This window comes from Balaenoptera physalus, assembly GCF_965194825.1.
Source record: "Balaenoptera physalus genome assembly, chromosome: 1".
Taxonomy (NCBI): domain Eukaryota; kingdom Metazoa; phylum Chordata; class Mammalia; order Artiodactyla; family Balaenopteridae; genus Balaenoptera; species Balaenoptera physalus.
In genome coordinates this window covers 4,546,203-4,568,721 of record NC_138882.1, presented here as the reverse complement: position 1 = coordinate 4,568,721, position 22,519 = coordinate 4,546,203, and the positions used below count along the sequence as shown (strand labels likewise).

Sequence of the window (22,519 nt, the reverse complement as noted above, 5' to 3'; positions counted from 1 at the left end):
AGCTGTATAATTCATGGTGAGGCCAAGTGTTACCCAAGCAGAAATGGCTGAGAACCTAGCACAGTGGGTGGGACGTCTGGAGGGTTCAGACGTTTGCTAAGGGCTGGGGAAAGAGCCTTTAGAAGGAGCATAAAAATGGATCCAAAGGGGGTCCCGGGAGAGCCAAAGGAGGCCTGGTTCCTCAAGGATCTCTATCTCCAACAGACACAGTGTCACAGAACAGGAAGGGGACAGAGTGAGGGGCAGACATTTTACACAGCTCACAGCTTCAGCACTGATCACACTTTCTCCCGGGCTGTTCCCCTAAAGCATCAGGACACACAGGAAGACCTCCACCGTGACCCCACAGAAATAAAAATGCCAACATTCACTTAGCATTTGTGACTCTCTATGATCCTGCAGAATCAGACCTGTCTCTTCTTCAGAATAACATGGAAGAGAGAGAATGGGAGGAGGTCAGAGTACTATTTCTTATTCACACCTATCTGTTTTGAACATCTTAGCTTCAACCATCTGAAATTACAACACCAATATAATTTTAATAATTTTTTCCCAAGATTCCATTATCCATCACCTCCTCTCACATACAGGGCTAAATTCATTGCTCATTCAAACCTGTTATTTTAAAAGTAAACCTAAGCTAAACAAGTATCTAATTTAATACCTTAGACTCTGTATTATACTGTTTATATTTTGACTTCCGTTTCTGACTATATTTTATTCATTTAGGGTAGTGGAACTAAATCACTAACATGTATATATTTTTCTAATGGATTTTTATAATTCATACATCAGTGGGAAGTATCACCAAATATGAATGTTACATAGAAATCAACACATATACTTAATGGCATAGTGAGAGTTCTAATATTTCAGTAACACAAATTGACTCACAGTTATATACATATATGTATATATGACAATCATCTCAGAAATTTAAATTACAAGGTTCAAAACAAACTGACTTCGCATGTTGCTGGCATAGAACACGCCTTCATAGCTGTGAATTCCATGGGCAGTTCCACTTTAGTTTTTGTGTAATTTGGAGGCAAAGAAATTCTAATTGATCTTATCAGTCACAAGACGCATTTTGCAAACAATTCCACTAGTGTGGCTTCTGGTGAGGTATCCCAGTTTTGACAACTAGTTGACTGGCTTGAGATAAAAGGTTACCTGAAGAAAAATGAGCAAAGAATTCCAGAGACAGTGCTGCTATGTGGCCAATAGATTTTCAATACCACTGGTAGTTAATTTGGGGTTTTTCTTATCTCTATCATACATTTTTTAAAATATGCCCCTTTGGTATGTGTTTCTTTCTATCTTTATTAGTCAAAATAATTAGTTCAGAAAGAAAGCTTGTTTTCATCTAACACTGTTAAAATTTCATCTAACACATTCTAAAATTAAATTTTTCAAAAGAGAACATCTTTGGCTCTTTGCAGTAATAAATAAACTCTGAAGAAAATTGATTCAAGAACTTATCAAATAGAAAAAAAAAACTGAGAACTCACATGCCCACTTCTACAGCAAATATGATTTGCTAAGCTACATTGACTCTGCAGATTATCTTCATTTCTTGATATATCTTTTACTAATCCAAGTCCAAACGAAATGTCCAGAAAAATATACTTTTCTTTATATAATAACTATACGTATAATGAACCAAGAATTTTAGATAATGGATACTTTCATGGTAAATTTAAAATATATATATATATATATATATATATATATATATATTCCAATAATGATGATTTATTCAAGTGACAAGAAAAATAAATTTAGCATCATCACTCTTTCATCTTAATTCAACCATTATGCCAAATCTCAGTGCATTTTTTAACCAATACATGGCTTTCCAGCTAGTTGAGAGACTGTGGAAGTGCATGATAACTTTAAAAAAAAAAAACGACTTGTGATGAAATGGCAGAAACAGCCAACTCAAATAATTTGTATTGAGCATTAACCTTGCAGCTATATTAATATGAGTACAAATTAAATATTTTCAATTTGTTTAGATGCGCTAGCAAGGGGAAAACACAAAGACAAAACTGAGGCAGAGAGGCTCACAATGACTCCACTGATTTCTCCACTGGTCCTTCCTCTGCACATGGTCAATTAGAATTGAAAATCCTGTGCTGATTTCATTCGCTGGAATTTTTAAGCAGGTCAGGAAGAAAGATGTTATTGAAAGGAAAAATCTCATCTAAATAAGAAAGGAGCACAGGGCCATCTGGTCTGAGCTATACATATAAAAAGTTATTTCAGCTGAACTGCAGGCTTGATGTTTCAAAAGAAGTGCCAAAAATGAACCCCAAATCTGTTTACGGTAAAATATCCCCAACGTTCCTCTTTAAGCCTCAAATATGCGATACACAGTTCATTTCCTATCTGTGATTCATGAGCCCATCTGACCCCAGCACCTCCCTGGGCTTCACTGAGTCTCAGGCAGCGATAGGGGTGTTCAATCACTCTTCAGACACGTCTCCCTCGTGGGGTATCAACGGGACCGTGGACCTTTTGAAAATTGTGAAAATGACTTTGATAGTTTTCCCTCAAATGGATTTTGAGTGCAGCCTGCATGTGGGCTTGGAAGGATAAAATCTGAGGCATGAAGCAACCAAACCAGTTTCCCTTCTTTCCTCCTTGAGACTGGCGGTAGGTTCCTGTGCATTCTCTGTGCAGTGCCCAGGCATCTACTCAGAATAATTCCAATCCCAATGCCTAAGGGCTAAGTTTAAAAAAAAAAAACCCAAATCTCTCTTTTCATAAAGAGAAATTATGAGTGTGAGTCTACTCTCAGAAATCATCTTCCTAATGGTAACAGAGATTAAAGAAAAAAAATATTGTGTGCTGTTTGTCAAATGAGAGTCCTATGTTTTGACAGAATCAAAATATTTTTGATATGAGGCATTTGCAATAATTACATCATCATTACCTTAATTTAGCCAGTATCTGACCACAGACATAAGTAGCTGACATTGCCATCCAAATTTCGTTGTATTAAAGTGTTAATATTCTAACTCAAGAGCGTTTTAAAAACTCTGGTTATAATACAATACTAACAATTATTTTTGGCCATAAGACTATGTTCAAATATATCATTTACATGTACTATATGTACTACATACATGTCCAAAAATACAGCATTATAATATCAGCACATGTTAAGCAAGAGTACAGGTTTTAACTAAACTCTTCCAATAAATAATCGAATTAAGTATATTCTAATATATGAAACACCAGAATCTTGATATATCCCTGACATCATATGTCATTGGTTGTTTTTGTATATTTACTATGTTTGTTCTGCCATTTCAAATAAATCAATACTATTGTGTGAGAAGAATAAACTGTCCTATAGTAAATTGTTCTTTCTCTGTTATGCTCTGAAAAACCATTTGTTCTTGGCGTTACGTAGTTCAACTATTTCAATCAAGTCCATTATCTTCTTTTCTTTGAAAGATGCCTTTTTAGTAACCTGTATCCCCAGCGGGCCATGTTATGTTTTGTTTTTAGAAAGTAGGTGAAATTTAAATCCAACTACTTGCTCACTTTTTAATCTTTGATAAAACAATTTTATAATTCATCCTCAGGCAAGAACTCCACTATATTTTGGAAGAACTGTTTACGTAAAAATTATAGAGTCAGGTCCAAGGATTTCTCAGAAAAGTTATTTATTAGTTCACACTGCAGTCTTACCCCAGAGAATGTCACCTAACTTGTGTAGCTTGCTTTTTCTAGCTACAAAATGTGTTTGTTCTTTAGGCTATATACTTTTGTCAATAATAGTAACACGAAAGCAAAAAAGAACAAAACGCTTTTTCACTTGTTTTAAGAGAATCACACACTACATCAGCAAAATTAATCTCATTAATTTGTGTGTTGACAAATAAATACTGCTGCTTATGTACATATGGCTTGCAAATCCTTTCAAAATTAATCCTTTTTTAAGTATGCAAGAAAGAAATATTAAGAGCAAATTCCAAAATTAAGAAAATAGTGTGTCAAATACTTGGTATGTAAGAACTGGTAAGTATACCCAGTCATTCTATATCAATGAAGATTAATTTAAACTACAGACCAAAACTTGGTAATTGAGACGTTATATATATACAGTTGTTCTATGTTTATATCTCAGATATGGCAATGTATTTTGTTAAGATTATTAAACTTTGTTCTATTTGAGTTAAGTAAAATAGAATCATGTACTTAAATATACACATCATTAAAACTCTGAACACTTGCTTGGTGAATAACTGTTTAGCCTAAGACCCATAAAATAGACTTGAAAATAAATACAAACGCTGTACCAGCCCACAAAATTTTAATCCTACTATCATCTAACCCGAAGCACATGAAAAGAGCATTACTTCTAAAGAATCATTTGTATAGGAATTCTCTATGCAATAGTAAATAGTAAAAATGATTGAATAGGTTACAAAAATTTGAGTGTCAAATAAAAATCACCAAGTCATAACAGAGATCAGTGTCGTAGCATTTTTTATCCAAATGATTTCAAAATGCTCCCCATTTCCACATCCTATTCGCATCATTGAAATTCAGCCACCTCTGAAATGTTCAACCAGCATGTTAATAAGGCTTCCCAGAACCAGGAAACCCCGCCTGACTACATATGTCTTGATAAATATGGCCATACCGCCCCATAACACATCTTCAAAAGAAAGATAGCTGCAAATAAAATAGTCCTTTCCTGTGGGTGTCGGTTAACCCCACAAACATGAGAACTTCCTATGGGCACACACCCAGCATACATTGGCGATTGATTAGGTGATTGAAAATGTTGCCCACAAAGGCGAAATTTTCTATGTGATGACATCATCACAAACCTGGGTTTCTCTGCGATAGAATGATATACGTGCCTGGCTGAGTGTGTCTCTGGAGTGTGTGTGTGTGTGGGAGAGAGAGAGAGAGAGATGCTTAAAGAAGAGTATCATTAGAAATGGTATAACCTTCCGCAAGGTTTGCAAGAATCTTTCCACAGACCTTTGACTTTCTTCAGATTTCACACAGCTCAAGTTCATTCAAAAATGCATTTCCCACACCAGCAAATCGTGTTTTGTTTAGTGAGCACTGCTGTTAATCCTAAAATACCCCGGCGGGTCTGTGGAGATGCGATTTCTATAACCAGATGAGGCGTGGGCATCTGTGTAATAGTGTGCGTGTGTGTTACAGGGTCCCCGGGGACTTGCATTGGAACGGAGGAGACGTCTTGGTTTTCCAGGCAAGGAAAGGGTTAAAAATCGAGGCTGTCTGGGGTAAGAGAAAGGGGATATTGTTGTCTTTAATCTTTCCGCAGTCTGTGTAAGACTTCCATCCCGGATCTGCACGGAGCAGTGGGAGAGGCCGGGCATGCATTGCGTGCAGGGCTCCTTGATTGTAGAGGGGGGACCTGGCTGGGGTCCAGACAGGCTGGGGCTCTGTTGATCATTATGTCTGGCCTTCAGGTGTCTCGGCGCACAGTGGGCGGCGGTGGGGGAGGTGTGGATAACAGGAGAGCAGACAAAGAAAAAAAAAAATGGTGTATTTAAAAAAGATGATGCGAAAACGTGTGTCCAAGTCCTGTTTAAAAAATGACTCCTAACGTCTTGGACTTTTATAATGAGAACACGAGCTCTGCTCTGGCAGATCTCTTTAAGCCATAATTAGTTATGTCTGGAGCCTTTGAATAATTCCTGTCCATAATTGATGGAGTTAATATTCTCTTTCAAAAATGAGAAGGACAGGGCTTTCTCCCAAACTCCCTTTGGGTCGGAGGTTTTGCCGGTCCAGATCTTCATCCGTGAAAAAATCGCATCGGTTTGATTTACCTTTTAATTTCTTAGGAGACTTAGCTTATAACTTTTTAAGGATTTGGATGATTCTAGAAGTGAAGGCATAATGCATTGCTGGATTCCCCTCGCTGAGTGTAAAAAGAAAGCAATAGTACAGGATCATTCCCCCCCATTTGTTTCCAATTATTTTATAAATAATAATAAAAAAAACTGCTTTGTATGTTGCTTCTGTTTGAAACTCCATCCAAAAAAAAAAAAAAAAAAAAAATCTTACCATGAATGTGACTTCAATGCTAACCCTACCCTTGCGTGCCAGTAGAAAGAAATCCCAAATTCCTTTATTCTTTAAGTATTTCTTCTATAAAAGCAGCTTCCGCATGCTTCCTCCCCACCCCCACGTCCTCACTCCACCCTATTAGGAATTTCAAAAAAAAAAAAAAATCTTTATACATGGAAGGCTGAATCCCGAGACAGAAAGCTGTCTTTTTCTTGTCTTTGCACTGGCTGTTTTCAGTAGTCTTTCCCTTCTGCCGGAACTTGATTTCACATTTTGTGGATGAAAACCCTAAAACCAGTTCAGCCTCTTATCATGATGAGAACATGACAAGTGGTGGTTAAAAAATAAATAAAAAGAAAGCCTTGGCTTGAAGCCATTGTTCAGAATTTAAGAGCTATTTGCCCCCAAGTGTCTTAGCCGTCTTTCATAGCTAATTATAATAACTGTCAGATGTCTGGAGAGTGGATGGTGCCCTCATCAGTAAAGTCAGCAAAGTTTGTCTTTTATTTTTCTTGGGGACAGATCAAATCAGATTAGGCATTAAGAGCGCAAAGAAGTGAAGTAAGTACATATGTGTGTGCCTTCATTTTTTCTTATGAACAAAGCAGCGCGCTGGAGCGATGTTTGAGGTGCAGTCTCCTGCAGCTACTCTTGGAATGCCTGACTTTTATTTTTCATTCTTTCTCTTTCACCGAATCAAGCATGCAACAATTGTTTCTGAAACCTTTTCCTGCCGGCTGAACACCCTTCAAGACACACATATAACAGTAGCTCAGAAAAAAAAAAAAAATATCTTCACATATCGGAAGCTTATGACAGAAAACTATTTTCATCAACACACCGGACGGAAAGAAATGGATACTTACAATTTCCAAACGGTTATTTGTGCTAGTTCCTTGTCCCCGGGGGCACGGCCGAGGCTCTGGCCAGACTGTCCATCAGGCAGGTGCAGAATCCTGGTTTCCAGGCAGGAGAGAGTTAGCAAAGTGTTTCCCAAAGTCCCTCGGAACTCAGGCACTTGTGCCCAGGCATCCTTGGCTGCTGTGAAGGCTGTACTATCTGCAGTTCTGAATTGAACTAAATTACAGCCCATGTGAAAGACAGGGGCAGTGAGTCATGTGGGAGATACACAGCTATCCTATTGGCCACTGAAACATAGCTTAGGCATTCTGCCTTCTCCTCCATTGGTGAATAGTTAAAAATGAAAGCATCTGGGTCCTCGTCTCCAGCTTATTTGTCCTTTATGTGTGGAAGAATGACTGTAGGATTTTACAGTGACAGAATTAGTTAAGAAAGGGACTGAAGTCATCCTTCACAGAGGCTGGTGGGAGGGGATTGGAAGCCCAGCTTTTTCAAGATTTTTTTTCTTTTTTCCTTTTTATCCCCCTGCCCTGCAGTTTTGTCTGTGATTTGCCTGTTTGCCTGTCAGGAAAATGTGTGTGTGTGTGTGTGTGTGTGTGTGTGTGTGTGTGTGTTCCCCAGTTAACTTTGGAGGTGACAGAAAGTAAATTATCTCATTCCTTTGCAGAACTCAGTCGTGTTTGGAAGCACAAAATCAATTTTTCTTCAATGATGAATTTTCAGAGTTTATTTTGATGTTGAAAGAAGCTTAATTGCAGTTCTCAACAGCCTAAGTTGTTCATTATTGACACCCAGAAACAGAATTAACTTTTTTTGAGCGGCTGTTACAGTTTGGAGAATGTAGGGGGGAAAATGACACTGGAAAATATTAAAAGGCAACAATATCAAAGAAGCTTCAGCTAAGCAGGGATGAAGAAGAAGTATACTTTTTCCAAAACCATTCTTTAATTTACCTCTTTTGATAATGCAACACGACCAGAAAATGGACAGGCAGACGGTGCTTTTCGGTTATCCCAGCATTATTTAATTCACCTGATTCGTAAAAATCTCTGGTGCGTTTGTAAAGATTTAGAGGTGTGAGTTCCCTTAGACACCATCACATCCTTAGAGACCGTCACATCCCAGCTTCCCAGTGTAAAGGTTGTCAAAGGTGAGGAAGGTAGACTCTGACAGGTAACACCTCTCTATTCATTTACCTGGATCCAGGATTCACAGAGTTATGTAAAGTAAATGAAGGGGACACCAAAGTGAGTAGTACTGCTTTGCTTTTTCTTGCAAACCTACTACGAGCCAGTCAGTCTTGTTTAATTGCTACAACGACTCATAGGGTCAGTTTTATCACTTTCATTTCTTGGTGGCGAAAACAGACTCAGATGCTTTGCTACCATGGTAGTTCTTGATGTGAACCCATATTGGACTGATTTCATGTCAACTTTTTCAACCAGGGATATTGCCTTCCAAAATAATAGCGGTCATCCCTTGTAAATACCTTCCTGTTGTGTGTGCCAGGTAATGAGCCAAGCACTTCACATCACCTTGTTCAATCCTTCCAACTATCAACGAGGTAGCTATTCTATTATCTCCATTTCAGAGAAGAGGAAATGAGGCAGACACTCAGTTTCATCAAGTTGGTAATTGGTGGTACTTGATTCGAACCAACTTTCCTCTAGTTTACACACTATATGGATTTTCATCATGGTGTTGAATAAGTTTGTTTTTTTCCCTTTCTGGTGCAACAGATTTGAATATTTCATGTATATGGAGACTATCCACTGTAGTCGTATAAGTGCGCTTGGTTCAGACCCACATCTTACCGTTAAGTGGCTATAAATCGGCCTTAGAGGGGCAACTGTGGAGCCGTATTTGCCTTTGCAGCCCCTCAAGAGGCCTTGCACAGAATCCTGCAGCAATAGAAGCTTCCACATTTATTGAAGGAACAAATTCACCCAGCACATCATTCTGAGCCTTAGGTGCCCTGCGGCCGGTCTAGAGCTTGAAAACACATCAAAAAGCAGGATAAGGCAAATCCTGGATCCTTTCCAAAATAGCATCAAAATTCCATGTCAGCCAAGGCAATATCAAGAGTCCACGTGGAGTTTCCTGAATGTGTCCCCACTGCAGCCCCAATCACACCAATTAAAGGACATTCCCGTTCACACCGCCTACCCTTGTGGGGTCTGTTTGGAGACTGGAGATAGTTACTCAAGGAATATGACAGCATCCTCACCTGTGGTGTTGAACGTACACACCGCTGTCGCTCAGAGCACAGGGCAGCTGGGCTCAGTTAAACATAGGTAGATAGGTAGAATTAGAAGATCATTTTTGTCTTCTTCTTTTTTGACCTATTATATTTTCTTTCCTTGAGTGGTACTTAGTTTCCCCCAAATTGTCATCACCTCCTGCCATCCAGAGCTCTTCCGAGCCTGCCTTCTCATACAGCACCCATGTGATCATGTTATGTTATCCTATTTTCACTAAGTAAGTTTCTCTATTGCAAATATTTCAAGGACTGGGCTGTATCTCACTCTTTTCTTCATCCCTCATAATGCCTATCATAGTAGAGATGAGATAAATATGTGTTGATTTTTTCCCCTTTGTCTTGCAGTGATCAATTCACAAGTAAGCTATCGGATCTAAAATAAATCGGGTAAGATAATGTTAAGGGGGCTTCCCTGGTGGTGCAGTGGTTGAGAATCTGCCTGTTAATGCAGGGGACAAGGGTTCGATCCCTGGTCTGGGAAGATCCCACATGCCGCGGAGCAGCTGGGCCCGTGAGCCACAACTACTGAGCCTGCGCGTCTGGAGCCTGTGCTCCGCAGCAAGAGAGGCCACGACAGTGAGAGGCCCGCGCACCGCGATGAAGAGCGGGCCCCGCTTGCCGCAACTAGAGAAAGCCCTCGCACAGAAACGAAGACCCAACACAGCCATAAATAAATAAATAAATACTTAAAAAAAAAAAAAAAAAGATAATGCTAAGGTGTTAAAAATAACATTTTAAAATAAACTCTATGGGGACTTCCCTGGTGGTCCAGTGGTTACGACTTTGCCTTCCAATGCAGGGGGTGCAGGTTCAATCCCTGGTCAGGGAGCTAAGATTCCCACATGCCTTGCGGCCAAAAAACCAAAACATAAAACAGAAGCAATATTGTAACAAATTCAATAAACACTTTAAAAGTTGTCCACATAAAACAAAAATTTTTTTAAATAAAATAAAATAATGTCAAAGTAAATGAGTCCGACACTGGAGGACAGGAGGGAAATGATTTTGAGAGCACAGACTCTCCCCACTGTTGGTCTAGATTAACCATGGGGCGCGCTCACACTGGCCAAGCTGAGGTTCCCAGTGTTGGCACATGCTTACTTAGCTCCTCTTGGCCATCACCTATCAACTCCTCTGTCCTTCTCACCCACCGGGGACAGGGCATCCGGTTCTCAGATTTCCTATTTATCACTGGTCCTGCTGTCCCCCCAGTTTAGTTCAGTGTTCACAGAGCAATATATCCAACTGTCTACTATCTTGGTTCACTGACCTCTTCAGTGCCGATGATTCCCACCTCCACTCCCACCGCAGTCACCCCTGCCTGCACCGTAGAGGTTGGGACGGTTTGCTTTTGAAATTGTCAAATGAACCCACATGCTCTGTAACCACCACCTTCAACCGTTCCAACTTGATCACTACGCCTCCCTCTCACCCTTTCTGATCCCTCCAAACTCTCTGGCTCCTCCATTTTCCCCGTATCCATCATCCATTTCCATTTTTCTTTCCCTTTCCTTTCATACTTCCTTCTCTGTGAGAGTCCACATTTTATGAATTCCTACAGCATCTGGTCAATAGCCCCAACTTCCTTGCCCTGTTTTCCTTCTGATGCCTCATCCAGCCCACCAGGTAAAACCCATTTTTGGATGAATCCAATTGATTATCTCCTCTAGACTAATCTGGGCTTCTAAGAACTGCCAAATCAAATTCTAATGTCTGTAAAGGGTATGACTATTATAAACACATCATGTCCAAAGTTGCCTAGTTCCTGAATAACACCTGTTTGCCCAGTCAGCTCTTTTTCTCACTGTCTACAATGCTCTACACCCTCTCTCTCTCTCTCTGTCTCTGTCCCATCCATCTTCCTAGATTGTGTTACCTTCTCATTCCCAGGGGCACCAGTAAACTTACCGAGATGAAGATTCGTCCTTTCCTCATTTCTTCCCATTACAATGGAAAAGCTGTTTTCAAATCTGTCCAAGGCAAATCACTCACCGTGTACAAGGCTGTTACATCCCCTGCCTGCTCAGAAACTTTTTCTTATATGTTTCTACCCTCCTCACATTGTCAACAGCTCCCTGCCTACTCAGTCTTTCTTGCTAGCGTTTAAAAGTATTCAGTTCTCTTCAATACTTAAAGGTCCCTGCCTTGGGTACCAGGTCCCCCTTCTGTATTCTGTCCTTCCTGGACAAACTCCTTGAAAGATTTAATGACACACAATTTCAACTTTCTTTTCTATCATTTGTCTGCCTGCTGAAATCTGGCTTGTGTCTTCACTATGCTGTGCTGAGAAGACCACCAGGACTGTGTGTTGCTAAATCCCATGCCTTTTTGCTACTTGGCTTCTCTAAAACGTCTGTGCAGTCGGTCACTCCCTCTTTCTTGAAGCGGTCTCTCCTTCTGGCCTATGTGTCCCTGGTTTTCTTTCTATCATTTTATGTCTTCTTGTTCTCTTTAGTAAACTGTGTTTCCTCTTCTTGTTTGTAGTGTGTTTGTATTTTTCAGTCTTTCAGAGGCTCTATTCTCTTCTCACTAATTCACCTCCATGGCTTTGATGACGACTCTGTACAGATGATTTCCATCCTTCTAACTGCAGCCCGGACCTCTCTCCTGAGGAGCTGTAGATCCACCACACCTTTCCCCTTGAACCTCTCACAGAACCTCGCACTCAATATGTTCATCATCTCTTCTGATCTGTGTAACCTTCATTACTTCCATCTCCATGAACAGAACCACCAGGGACCAAAGACAGAAAACTGGGGCCGAATATTTAAATCTTCCTTCTCTTTTCCCAGGCTCATATCCAATTCATCAGCATACCCAGAGGCCTCTTGACTCTGTCCACTTCGCTCCATCTATTTCCTGGCGAGCATGCTTCAATATTCGTAATACTTCCGATCAGAGATTCCCCTCTGCTTCAGCCTGGCTCATCCCCGCTCCATGTCCCCTCCTGTAACAAGCTTTTCTCAAATCTTCCATCTTTTAAAGGGAACACTTCAGTGGCCCTTATTTTCCTTAAGGCAAAACCTGAAGTCCTCAGAAGAGCCTTTTTTTTTTTTTTAATAAATTAATTTATTTTTATCTGTGTTGGATCTTCGTTTCTGTGCAAGGGCTTTCTCTAGTTGCGGCGAGGGGGGGCCACTCTTCATCGCGGTGCGCGGGCCTCTCACTATCGCGGCCTCTCTTGTTGCGGAGCACAGGCTCCAGACGCGCAGGCTCAGTAGTTGTGGCTCACGGGCCTAGTTGCTCCGTGGCACGTGGGGTCTTCCCAGACCAGGGCTCGAACCCGTGTCCCCTGCATCGGCAGGCAGATTCTCAACCACTGCGCCACCAGGGAAGCCCAGGAGCCTGTTTTTTAATCTCCTATTTTATCTAGAAAAAATGCATGGACATATTTAATTCTACCTCATAGTTTACAAATGCTACTATATATGACATACATTAAAATTAAAGCACATAAATTTTAAAATAAATTTTAAAATGAAATATATAAATTGTACATACTGAATACATACATTTAAAAATTAAAATGCATAAATTAAACTTGGCTTCCCAAGCCTTTAAAATCTTTGAGTAAAATTGATGGATCAGCAAAGCACTGTATTTGTCCAGTGGTTTAGAGAACACTCAAGGGAACTAATATCCTAGTTCTAGAATATAAAGACAGAGTGGATTCAGTACCTTTCTTCTGAGGGAACCTTGAAAACGCCCATTCGCACACTCAGAGGGAATGGGTTTCCTTTCCCCTGGCTTAAAATCTGTTTCTCTTGAAACTGGAGGAATTCTAAGAAATCGAAGTATTCTTGCATACTTCCTCCTCTTCCAGGGGTCTGTAAAAGTAAGGGCTTCCTACATTTAAAAGAACAAATTGAAATTATGAGGTTGGTCAGGTCACATGGCTTTCTCATTTTTTTGAGTCTCCTTCCCCCTGCGTGTCCGCGGATAAGTGAATATTGTGAGACTTACCTTCCAGATAGACCTTAAATGTAATAGCCTCTCCCCACATCTTTCACTGCTATGCATGTCCCGGCCACTATTACCTCTCACATCCATTACTGTAACCACCTTTATCTGGTCTCTCTGATTCTGCACGTGCACTCACTCCCACTATGATCTATGCTCCACGCAGCAGCTAGCTTTTAAAATACAGAATATACCTTGTCACTTTCTTGCCTAGAGTTCTCCAGTTGCTTCCCATGACATTTCTATTAACCTCCTGATTCCTCGCTGTGACCTGTAAGACACAGCCTCACCCTATTACTGTTCCTACCTGACACTCTGATCTCACCTGGTATCCACCCCGCTTTCACGGCTTGCAATCATACCGGCCTTCCTAGAGTTTCAGGCTTTCCTCAAGCTGTTGGATTAGCTGTTCCATCTGCCAAGAACGCCCTTCCCCTCAATCTTCCTGGGCTGACTCCTTTATGTCCATCACCTGTGTTTCTCTTCAAATGCCACTGCTCAGAGAAAACTTCCTTCTAGAATGGCACTCATCTATTGACTTATATAACTTAAGGTCTGGTTTTGTTTTCTGTTCATAGAACTTAATACTATCAGAAAATATCTCATTTTAACCCACTTTTCTATTATATGTCTCCTTCCACCTGAACATGACTCATATGTTTCCCCCAGTGCTTAGAACGTTGTGTTGCATAAAATAGGCACTCGTATGTTTGCTGAATGAATGAATGCATAAATAATTATAAGGGAATTCAATTAATGTATTTGCGGGGAAAGAATCACCGAAGTGTAACAATAAAAAAATTATTAACGTAGTTCCATAGTGAAAACAATAGAGAAACTCTTGCATAGCTAAAAGCTAAAGTCAACTGTACAGATTAACTAGAATATATTGCTATTGAATGTTCAGTGAACTATCTAACTAGAATATGTGTCTGGAATTTGTTGTGTCTATGGTTCAAAGTTTGAGTCCCCATATTCTAAATATAGTGTACAACCATTACATATATTCATTTACAAAGGAATTAGTTGAGAAAACAAAATTGAATAAAATGCCCAAATGTGATAGTGATGAAAATAAAATAAAGACTAATAAATGAGTTTTGTGATTATATGTTCACTTGCTCTTTCAAAGTTGTAGGTATGTGCTTTTATAATTGTTCTAGGTCAGTCATGTAAAGTAAAAAAAGAAAGTAGATCTATGTTTTTGTCACGTAAAGATATTTCTTTGTACGTTAAAAAGGTCAATTTCTATTTTCAACTTACTAAAGGAAAATCTATTGAAGAATGAATGTTATTGATGGCAGAATTGGACATGTTAAACTGCATATTATTAAATAAGCCCAGAATATATACCATATTATAAATCCTAAAATGTCTTTACGAAAACACATTCACCAATGACAACCTCTTCTATTTATACAGCACTCGATACACCTCAAAGTTCTTTCATTGCCACTGTTATATTTGATATTTACAATAACACAATGAGGAAGGCGGTACAAGTATTGATATTCCCTTTACTACGTATAGAGAAACTGAGATCTAGGAAATTATGTGATTTGTGGAAACTCCTAATGCAACATAGTAAAAGCACCATGTCTCTGCTTGCCAACACTTACAACCATAACGACTGTGAAAATGTAAGAAGTTCTGTTAAGACTTCTAACTTGGCCTTAAACTTGTATCCTAAAGGATAGGGTCCACAGACAGTCCTGCGTTTCACACATTTATATACAAATTGTTTTCAGTATAAAATTAGCTCTTGGTAGTAATTTTGTTTGTTTGTTTGTCATGGGTGGTCTGAATCTTGGGTGGGAAAATTAGGATCAGATGAAAATGAAAGCTATCTGAGCAGGAAGTTTCTCCAGCATTCTGAATTTACAATGAGCCCACATTGGGCTATGTGGTCAGCTCTTAGATAGTTAGGCCAAGCATAGTAAAAAGGGTGCCTCTTTTTTCTTTTTTGAACTCTGTAATAGACAAAACTTTTCATGAACTTAGATTTTTAGCTTTAAGTGACTGAAATGCTTTTGACTTTTCTTGGTTTATTATCCTCTCTTGGGTATGATGACCATATTTCCTACAAGTATGTAAAAGTTAAACATTCAGACATGGAGGATTTCCCAAATATGAATATGATTCATGTAGAACAAAGTCAAAACTCACTATTTTGGTGTTCCACGGTTTTCCTGTGGCTGTTTTGTCATCAGGTAGAAAAAGGAAGAGAAGTAGATTGATCTACCTTTGTCTTAAATTTCTCAATTTAATAGCTTCTGCTATTGGGAATCCAGGGGTGAACATCTTTGGCAATGACTACTTGGAGAGGAAACATTTTGATAAACAGTGAGATTGTTTTATGGTCTTCAAATAACACCGTTAAGTGACTATCTACTGCATTCTGGTTTGGGCATTCATGTTTCTTCTAATATCACACATATGATTAATTTAAGCTGTTCTACATTTCTTGGCATAAATTGAGTATCCATGTAATTGTAACACGGTGAAATGTCAGATTGAAGTATTTTAATCCTATTTGGGGGGTTGTAAGTATTTATAGAAACTTGTGCTGAATGTTCTTTTAGTCTTCCAGGGTCTTCCTTTTACAAAGATTTCTTTTCTCTTATTTCTTATTTATCTTCAAAAATATCACTCAGGCCATGACACTTTATTGAATGAAAGCAAGTGTTTTACGGGCAATTAACTTTAAGAAATTACCTACTGAGCCTGGAAAATAAAATAGAAAAGGCACAAGGAATCCAAGTTCACTCTACAACTCCAGCCTCTTGACCTAGGTAAGTATGTGGCTTTTACAGACACACCAAATTACCCAGTAAGGTCTTCAATTAAGAAAATTGTTAGGCCTTCCAGACATCACATTACGTTTGAGCTGTATCTATATATTCACTTCCAACACAACTCCCAACTCTTGGGTGGTCTAAAATTGAGATAATTAATTAAACCCTTTGAAAAGCATCTGCCATCCACATTTTGTCTTGGATGAAAGAAATTATTTCATGCTTTACTTAAGGAAAGTTAATACCCAAAGCCTGCACATTACCACTGTCTTGAATTAGAACTTACCAAATCTGAAAACTGGCTATTCACATGCAATCTCCTTTAATAACTTATGAAAATTTAAATTAAATTGGATTAATAATTTACATAGAAAGTTCCACCAGTGAAGCTCCACATTTCTAAGCTTGAGACTAAGCAGTGAAAATATCAGTTAGAAAAATGGGTGGTTGGATGTGCTCTTTCAAAGATTGTTTTAAAAGACTTTAGAAACAAGGGGAAAAAATCCTTCTTGGGGACTTGTCTTAGAGTAATATATAATATAATGGGAACAATACATTCTTTGAAAGAAACGTTTAAAAGAAAATGGAACCATTCTTTCCCCTCCCCTGAACAGATTATTTTTTTTCCATGTGTATGGGGGTGGGGTATGAGGGGAATAGTAACATTAGTTGGCTGCTTTAACGGGCGAATGTTATGTTGGAAATTTCCAGTTTGAGCTTTTGCATTAGAGATGGGCTCAGGGAATGAAAAGCAAATGACAAAACTATGCTTCTTAGTCAGTGGGGACGGAAATGACTATGTAGTGAGCACAGCCAGCAGTGAAGTGTATGAGAACCTGAGCTGTCGGTCTAGATAGGAAAAAAAGAGAGAAAATGGATGGGGTGCAAACTTGAGTACTAAGGTGATTGTAGACCTGGTCCTTAGGTTGACAACTACTACATCCAATATGTATACATAGAGCTGATTCACTTCGTTGTACAACAGAAACTAACACAACATTGTAAAACAACTATACTCAAAAAAAAAAAAAAAAATCCACTCGCTCAATCTATCCAAGGTCATCCAGAAGGTAATGGAAGCATGGGAATCATACAGGATGTATGTCTTCTCGTTTAGGGCAGACCACCTGCCAGCAGCTGGATGCAGGAATATAGTAGCTGCTGTTGGATTGTTTCCCCAGACTTCTAGGAAGTTCCATTCACATATTTGCATCTGGAGCAGTCATGTTCTTATTACCCAGCTCACAATGTGCTGGTCCAGGTGTGGGACTTGATCTAAGCACAGTGTGTCACAATCCTTTTCTTAGGAATTTGAAGTTGTGATTAAGAGATTTCCACTTCAGTCTATAGACTAAGAAGGAAAGTCTATTTTCAGCAAGAATATAGACTAGGAAATCAAGAGAGTCAATCTTCAGCAAGAACGGAGAGTGATGCAGTCTGCAGTGTGGATGGTAGACTTCTTGAATTTTCTACAACGCCATAGTTTGCTTCTGTCTTAATACTCAGCTACGTTCTGACCACTGGATTTCCTGACATCTTTCCTTCAATCCCCAACACATCAGTTCCTTGGATTGAGATCTGACATGGCCTGGCCGTAGAAACAAACTTCCATTCTAGACAGATTTGGTGCAACTTCTGATCATAACCATCAAATCAATGTATATGGGCCTCACTTTCCCTATGACTTATATAACATATTGCATCTTAATAGAAAAAGACACATCCCTTTTACTGGAGGGACTTCCTGCTTCCTGGAGCAACTGAGAAGTTGTCCTAAAGTCTGCCTGAGACACCATGTGGGGCCTCACTGTTTTCTTCATTTATAATATGCACAGTAAGATTGAATCAGTTAGCTAACAAATATTTATTGAGAAGGTACTATTTTCCAGCACTATCATCAGTTGGGAAAATAAAAGAATAATGCCTTTTCTTACCCCACAGGAAGAGATAACAAGGTATAAAATCATCGAAATGCATCTAAACATAATAAATTCTTAGGCTTCTTTTAATATACTGAATGATATGTAATCTACTATATATAATCTAAAAACAAGAAGCAGATAAGAGAAGACAACTTTGGCACTAAATAAGTAAAAGTCTAGTCAACACAAGTATTAATGTTCTCGAACTCTGGAGAACATTGCTCTGCAAATCTCTCTTATGACTATTTCCTTTTGGTTTTTCATGTTTTCTGGTGCCTATAAATGGCATGATTTTCATTAAGTTCTATGGGGGAGTTCTTGTCATTGTTCTTAGTTCATCTACATCATTTCACATTCACTGATCCTCTCCTTGATGTAGAGTCAAATCAACTCCTACGGGAGGGAAGGAAACTCAAATGACACTGATATATTTCATCTGATTCTGACTTTTGACCCTAAATTAGGGGTTTGCCTAAATATTCAGGGTTTTACAAATAATAAGATATCAGTTTTCTTATTCGCTTATAGTCATGAAAACAAAAGTGAGATCAAACTTTTCATCCCCCAAAGAATTTCAATTACAAGAGCTTTTCTTTCTCCTTCTACCCTCTTTCCCCAAAGCCAAATCCTCTGCAGCCCTGACTCATTCCAGATAGCTGTGAACCTTGATCTCTTCAGATTCTTGCTATGAAATTCAAGATCTCTGCCTCTCAAGTTTGACGTCCATTCACTCCTGGACTTCTCGTGCTCTGCAGTTTTAGGGGAGAAGAAATTTCCTAAGACCCCTCTGTAGTCATGAGCAGAAGTGAGGCTATCATAAAGCATTCTGTAAGGACACACCTCTTCCAGCTATAACACCTCTAAAATTCAGAACTGCTAAATATATTTGAGCTGCCCTTTCATGCCATTTTCCAGAATATTAGGGCATCTAATTAAATTATGCATGCTGCCTTGACCAAATAAGGCATTTGCTTCATTTTAATGGGGAGTGACATTTATTTTCCTACCCTAAAAGAATTCCACAGAGCTTTCATTGGAATAAAGGTTAATTTTATCTTTAATATGGTAACTATATAGACATAACCATACCAATTTTTTTTCAGATTAGTTTTCTTAATTTAAAGAGGTAAATTTTCCTTACCTGCATCTTAAAATTAACAATAGATCTGATAACTAACTTCAACTTTTCATCCTGGTTTTATGGCATATGTTCTTGTCATATCCCCAATCTGTGAACTGAACATATCATTTGAAGGCACAATTGAGAATCAACATAATTATTTTAAATGGGTTCTTTCGATGTTTTAGATGACTATTGAAATTTGTACAATGGGGTCAAATTGCAATTTACAAACTTTTGTGCATATTGAAAGTGATTTCTTTGGCAGTGATGTTTTCAACAGATGATGATGATGGCAGTTATCTTCTGCTGGTCTGAATTTAATTTAGTCATTTTTATTCATGATATTCTAACCCATGGCATATTAAAGAATACATAACTTCCAAAAGTGCTGAATTATCTCTGAGCAGCAGTTTATCTCTGTTAAATACTATACATCATAAGCAAACAATTCATGTAGAAAAATGTGCCTGTTCTTTGGAGGGAAGTAAATAGATAAGCTGTCCAAGGTACAAGGAAATAGAGCATAGATAATGCAGGTCTGAGATATTCTCTTGCTTAAGTGATGCATTAAATCAATATTCTGCAAAGTCTTTTGCTTGTTATGTTATTTACTTGGATACTGTCACAATTTTCCATTAAATTGTCTATTTCAGAAGAAATATTTTTTTCTCAGTTCCCAATTTCATTTGATTAGTATTCTTTAAACTCTTTCACTATATATGCAAATGATCAACTATTTCCATTATATCACTCCTCTGCTCAAAGCCCTTCAGTGGTTCCCCATCTCTTGTCACGTCACATGTGACCATTTTTACCTAATTTTCAAAATCTGCAGTACCTGCGTCTTCCTCTAACTAAGCAACATTATTTTCTAATGTTATCCTACGTTTTCCCTAATCCAGCCAGGGTTGCTTCCGACTATCATATACACATATCCTGCTAGTCTCATGAACCATAACTTTATCCTCTTCCTCCTCCTTCTGTGTGTGTGTGTGTGTGTGTGTGTGTGTGTGTGTGCGTGCGTGCGCCTTTTCTCCTCTTCCCTTTCTTTAGTCTTTAAAGGCTGAAGAACCTTCTCTTTAAAGCCTTCTTTTACTCCCTGAAAGATAACTGATGGTCATCTTTAAAAATTCCTGCACATGTAGGCACATGTCGTCTCTAACCGTGTAATGTAATATAGGTCTTATTATATATTTTTATTCCAAGAGCCATTATCATATATCAGGAGGTCTGTGATGTCTAGTTACTTGGGATTAAACGAATACAGCATGGTAAATGTTTGTCCACTCCTACATAAGCACCAGAATCAAGAAATCAACCCATATCTGAATCCCAAAACTCACTCCCCTTTACCCTACTGAACTGCCTATATCACGTGAGTGATTTCTCTGTGGTTAAATTCCATGGATTAAATGAGAGAGTCAACATGAAGCACTGGTAAGAGTAAGATAATAAGAATCAATAAGTTCATGCCTCGTCTTAAACTCACTGTGCTGGCTGAGGGTCTGTATAGCTCTGAACTAGATCACTTCTCTCTGTTTCCTTAACGTTCTGTCATTCCTGACAATAGTTTATGGTTCTTTACTTTTCGAGAAGATGATAAAACACTGAGGACATGCTTGGCGTTCAGTAAAAATATTTTCAGTAAGAATGTGCTGATTCAAGTTGTGATTCTAAAGAATCTGACAAATCAACTTGATTTATGTATATTGGAACTTATGAAGAAATGCATAATTGGTGACACCTGTCATAAAATCTTCAGGTAAGAACTAAAAAATTTTCCAACACAAGATGGGTATTGAAAAATATTTCTTCATGTATAAATAACCCAACTTTAAAAATGAACAGGGTATTGTACTATACTTAAGAAAGAAAAGCCAAGGCATTTGTGACAAATGCATAAGCTGAAGTTCAAAAGTAATCACAATAATCCATAAATATTAATAAGATAGATATTTTGTATCTTTATTCTGGCCACTCCTGAATGTTCAGTGAATGTTTCACGATACTGGGTAACTTTGTTCCTGCCCCTGAAAAGTGGTTGAAACACGTAGGCTCCCTTGGAAAATATTTTTTTAAATATTTAGTTTTTTTTTTTTTTCAAGGTGATAGGCCAAATAGGGGGCTGATTTTGAGTTCTAATCTCTGGAACCTGTGAAAACTACCTTAAATGGTAAAAGACATGATTAAGTATCTTGGGGATACTTATGGGGAGTATCTGGAGATTTTCCAAGTGAAGCCAATGTAATTACATGCGTTCTTATGAAAGAGAGGTACAGGGAAATTTGAAACAGAGAAGACACACACATATATACACACACGTGCGCGCGCACACACACACACACACACACACACACACACAGAAGAGAAGGCAATGTGAAGATGGAGAAAAGATTGAAGTGCTGTGGCCACAAGCCAAGGAATGCCAGCAGCCACCAACGGCTTGAAAAGGCAAGAAACAGAATGTCCACTTGAGCCTCTGGAGGGAGTGGGACCCTGGCTGACACCTTGATGTTGGCCCAGGACACTGATTTTTGACTTCTGACCTCTAGAACTGTGAAAGAATACCTTGTTTTAAGGGACTAAGTTGTGGCAACTTGTTATAGCAGCCATTGGAAAGTAGTGTACATGACCAACTTTTAAGATTAAACTCTGTCATATTAGGAAAAATTAAAACAAGTTAAATATGATAGAAGAGCTACACTATGTTTCATAATTTATTTAAATCATCCATACTTTCTTATACATAATTCTTAATTTTTGTGTACAATATCATTTGTGTTTTTTATGTAATATTCTCACATATTAAAGATATAAACTATCGATTTTAAAATTGAGAATTATTTTATCAATCATATTGAATCAATTGTAGACCTTAACTAGACAAGTGTTTGTAGAAATAACCCTCAGAGAAAAATCAACACCACCATAAAATGTATTGCTATGCAAATACATGCTTTTTATAAAATCTGATGATAAGACTAAGAATTTTTTAATGAGGATAATAGGGAAGGTTTGATTACAAACCACAGATGCAGGATGTTTTTTTAAAAAGGAATGTTATCAGTGGAGTGCTGGTAAATGTTTGACTCTGAGGGGGGTGGGAGGGGGAGGAAGGAAAGAGTCCTGATTAACAAAATTGGTTGATTTCCATGATGCAAAAACACTTAATGTGGCTGATATGACGTCACTGGACAGGTTGGTAGGAGATATGCAAATTAGCTCCTGCAAACCTGTCCAGCTGGGTTTTGACTCCAACTGCTAGATATTTTTCACTTTTACACTAGATTTCAAAACAGGTATCTTGGAAATGTGCTTCACTGTGGTTGCTTCTATTCATAGTGTATTTTCATATATTGTTACCTGTTTGTATGAGTAATTATCTACATGCTATAAAACATGTCCAGCAATGCACATGACTAAATAAAGACTTGCAGAGACAGTGAAATATCAAAACAACCCAGTAACTAGACCGTATATTCTTATTTAATTTTTTTTCCTGAAGAGACATCATAGGAAGAGGAGT

At 38.4% G+C, this 22,519-nt stretch overlaps 1 protein-coding gene across 8 annotated transcripts in view; it reads right to left on the bottom strand.

The window, feature by feature from the left end:
• The window catches only part of LOC309643253 (uncharacterized protein), a 157,177-nt gene extending 141,786 nt beyond the window's left edge, over window positions 1-15,391 (bottom strand). For all 8 annotated transcript variants that reach the window (XR_014253649.1, XR_014253650.1, XR_014253651.1 and 5 more), the window contains exon 1: window positions 6,939-15,391. Coding sequence is in view for 3 of the 8 variants with exons in the window: in XM_082425869.1 (XP_082281995.1) it covers window positions 6,939-7,165 (227 nt within the window). In the remaining 5 variants the exon portion in view is untranslated. The remainder of the gene's footprint in view (window positions 1-6,938) is intronic.
• Window positions 15,392-22,519: the final 7,128 nt, after the last annotated feature.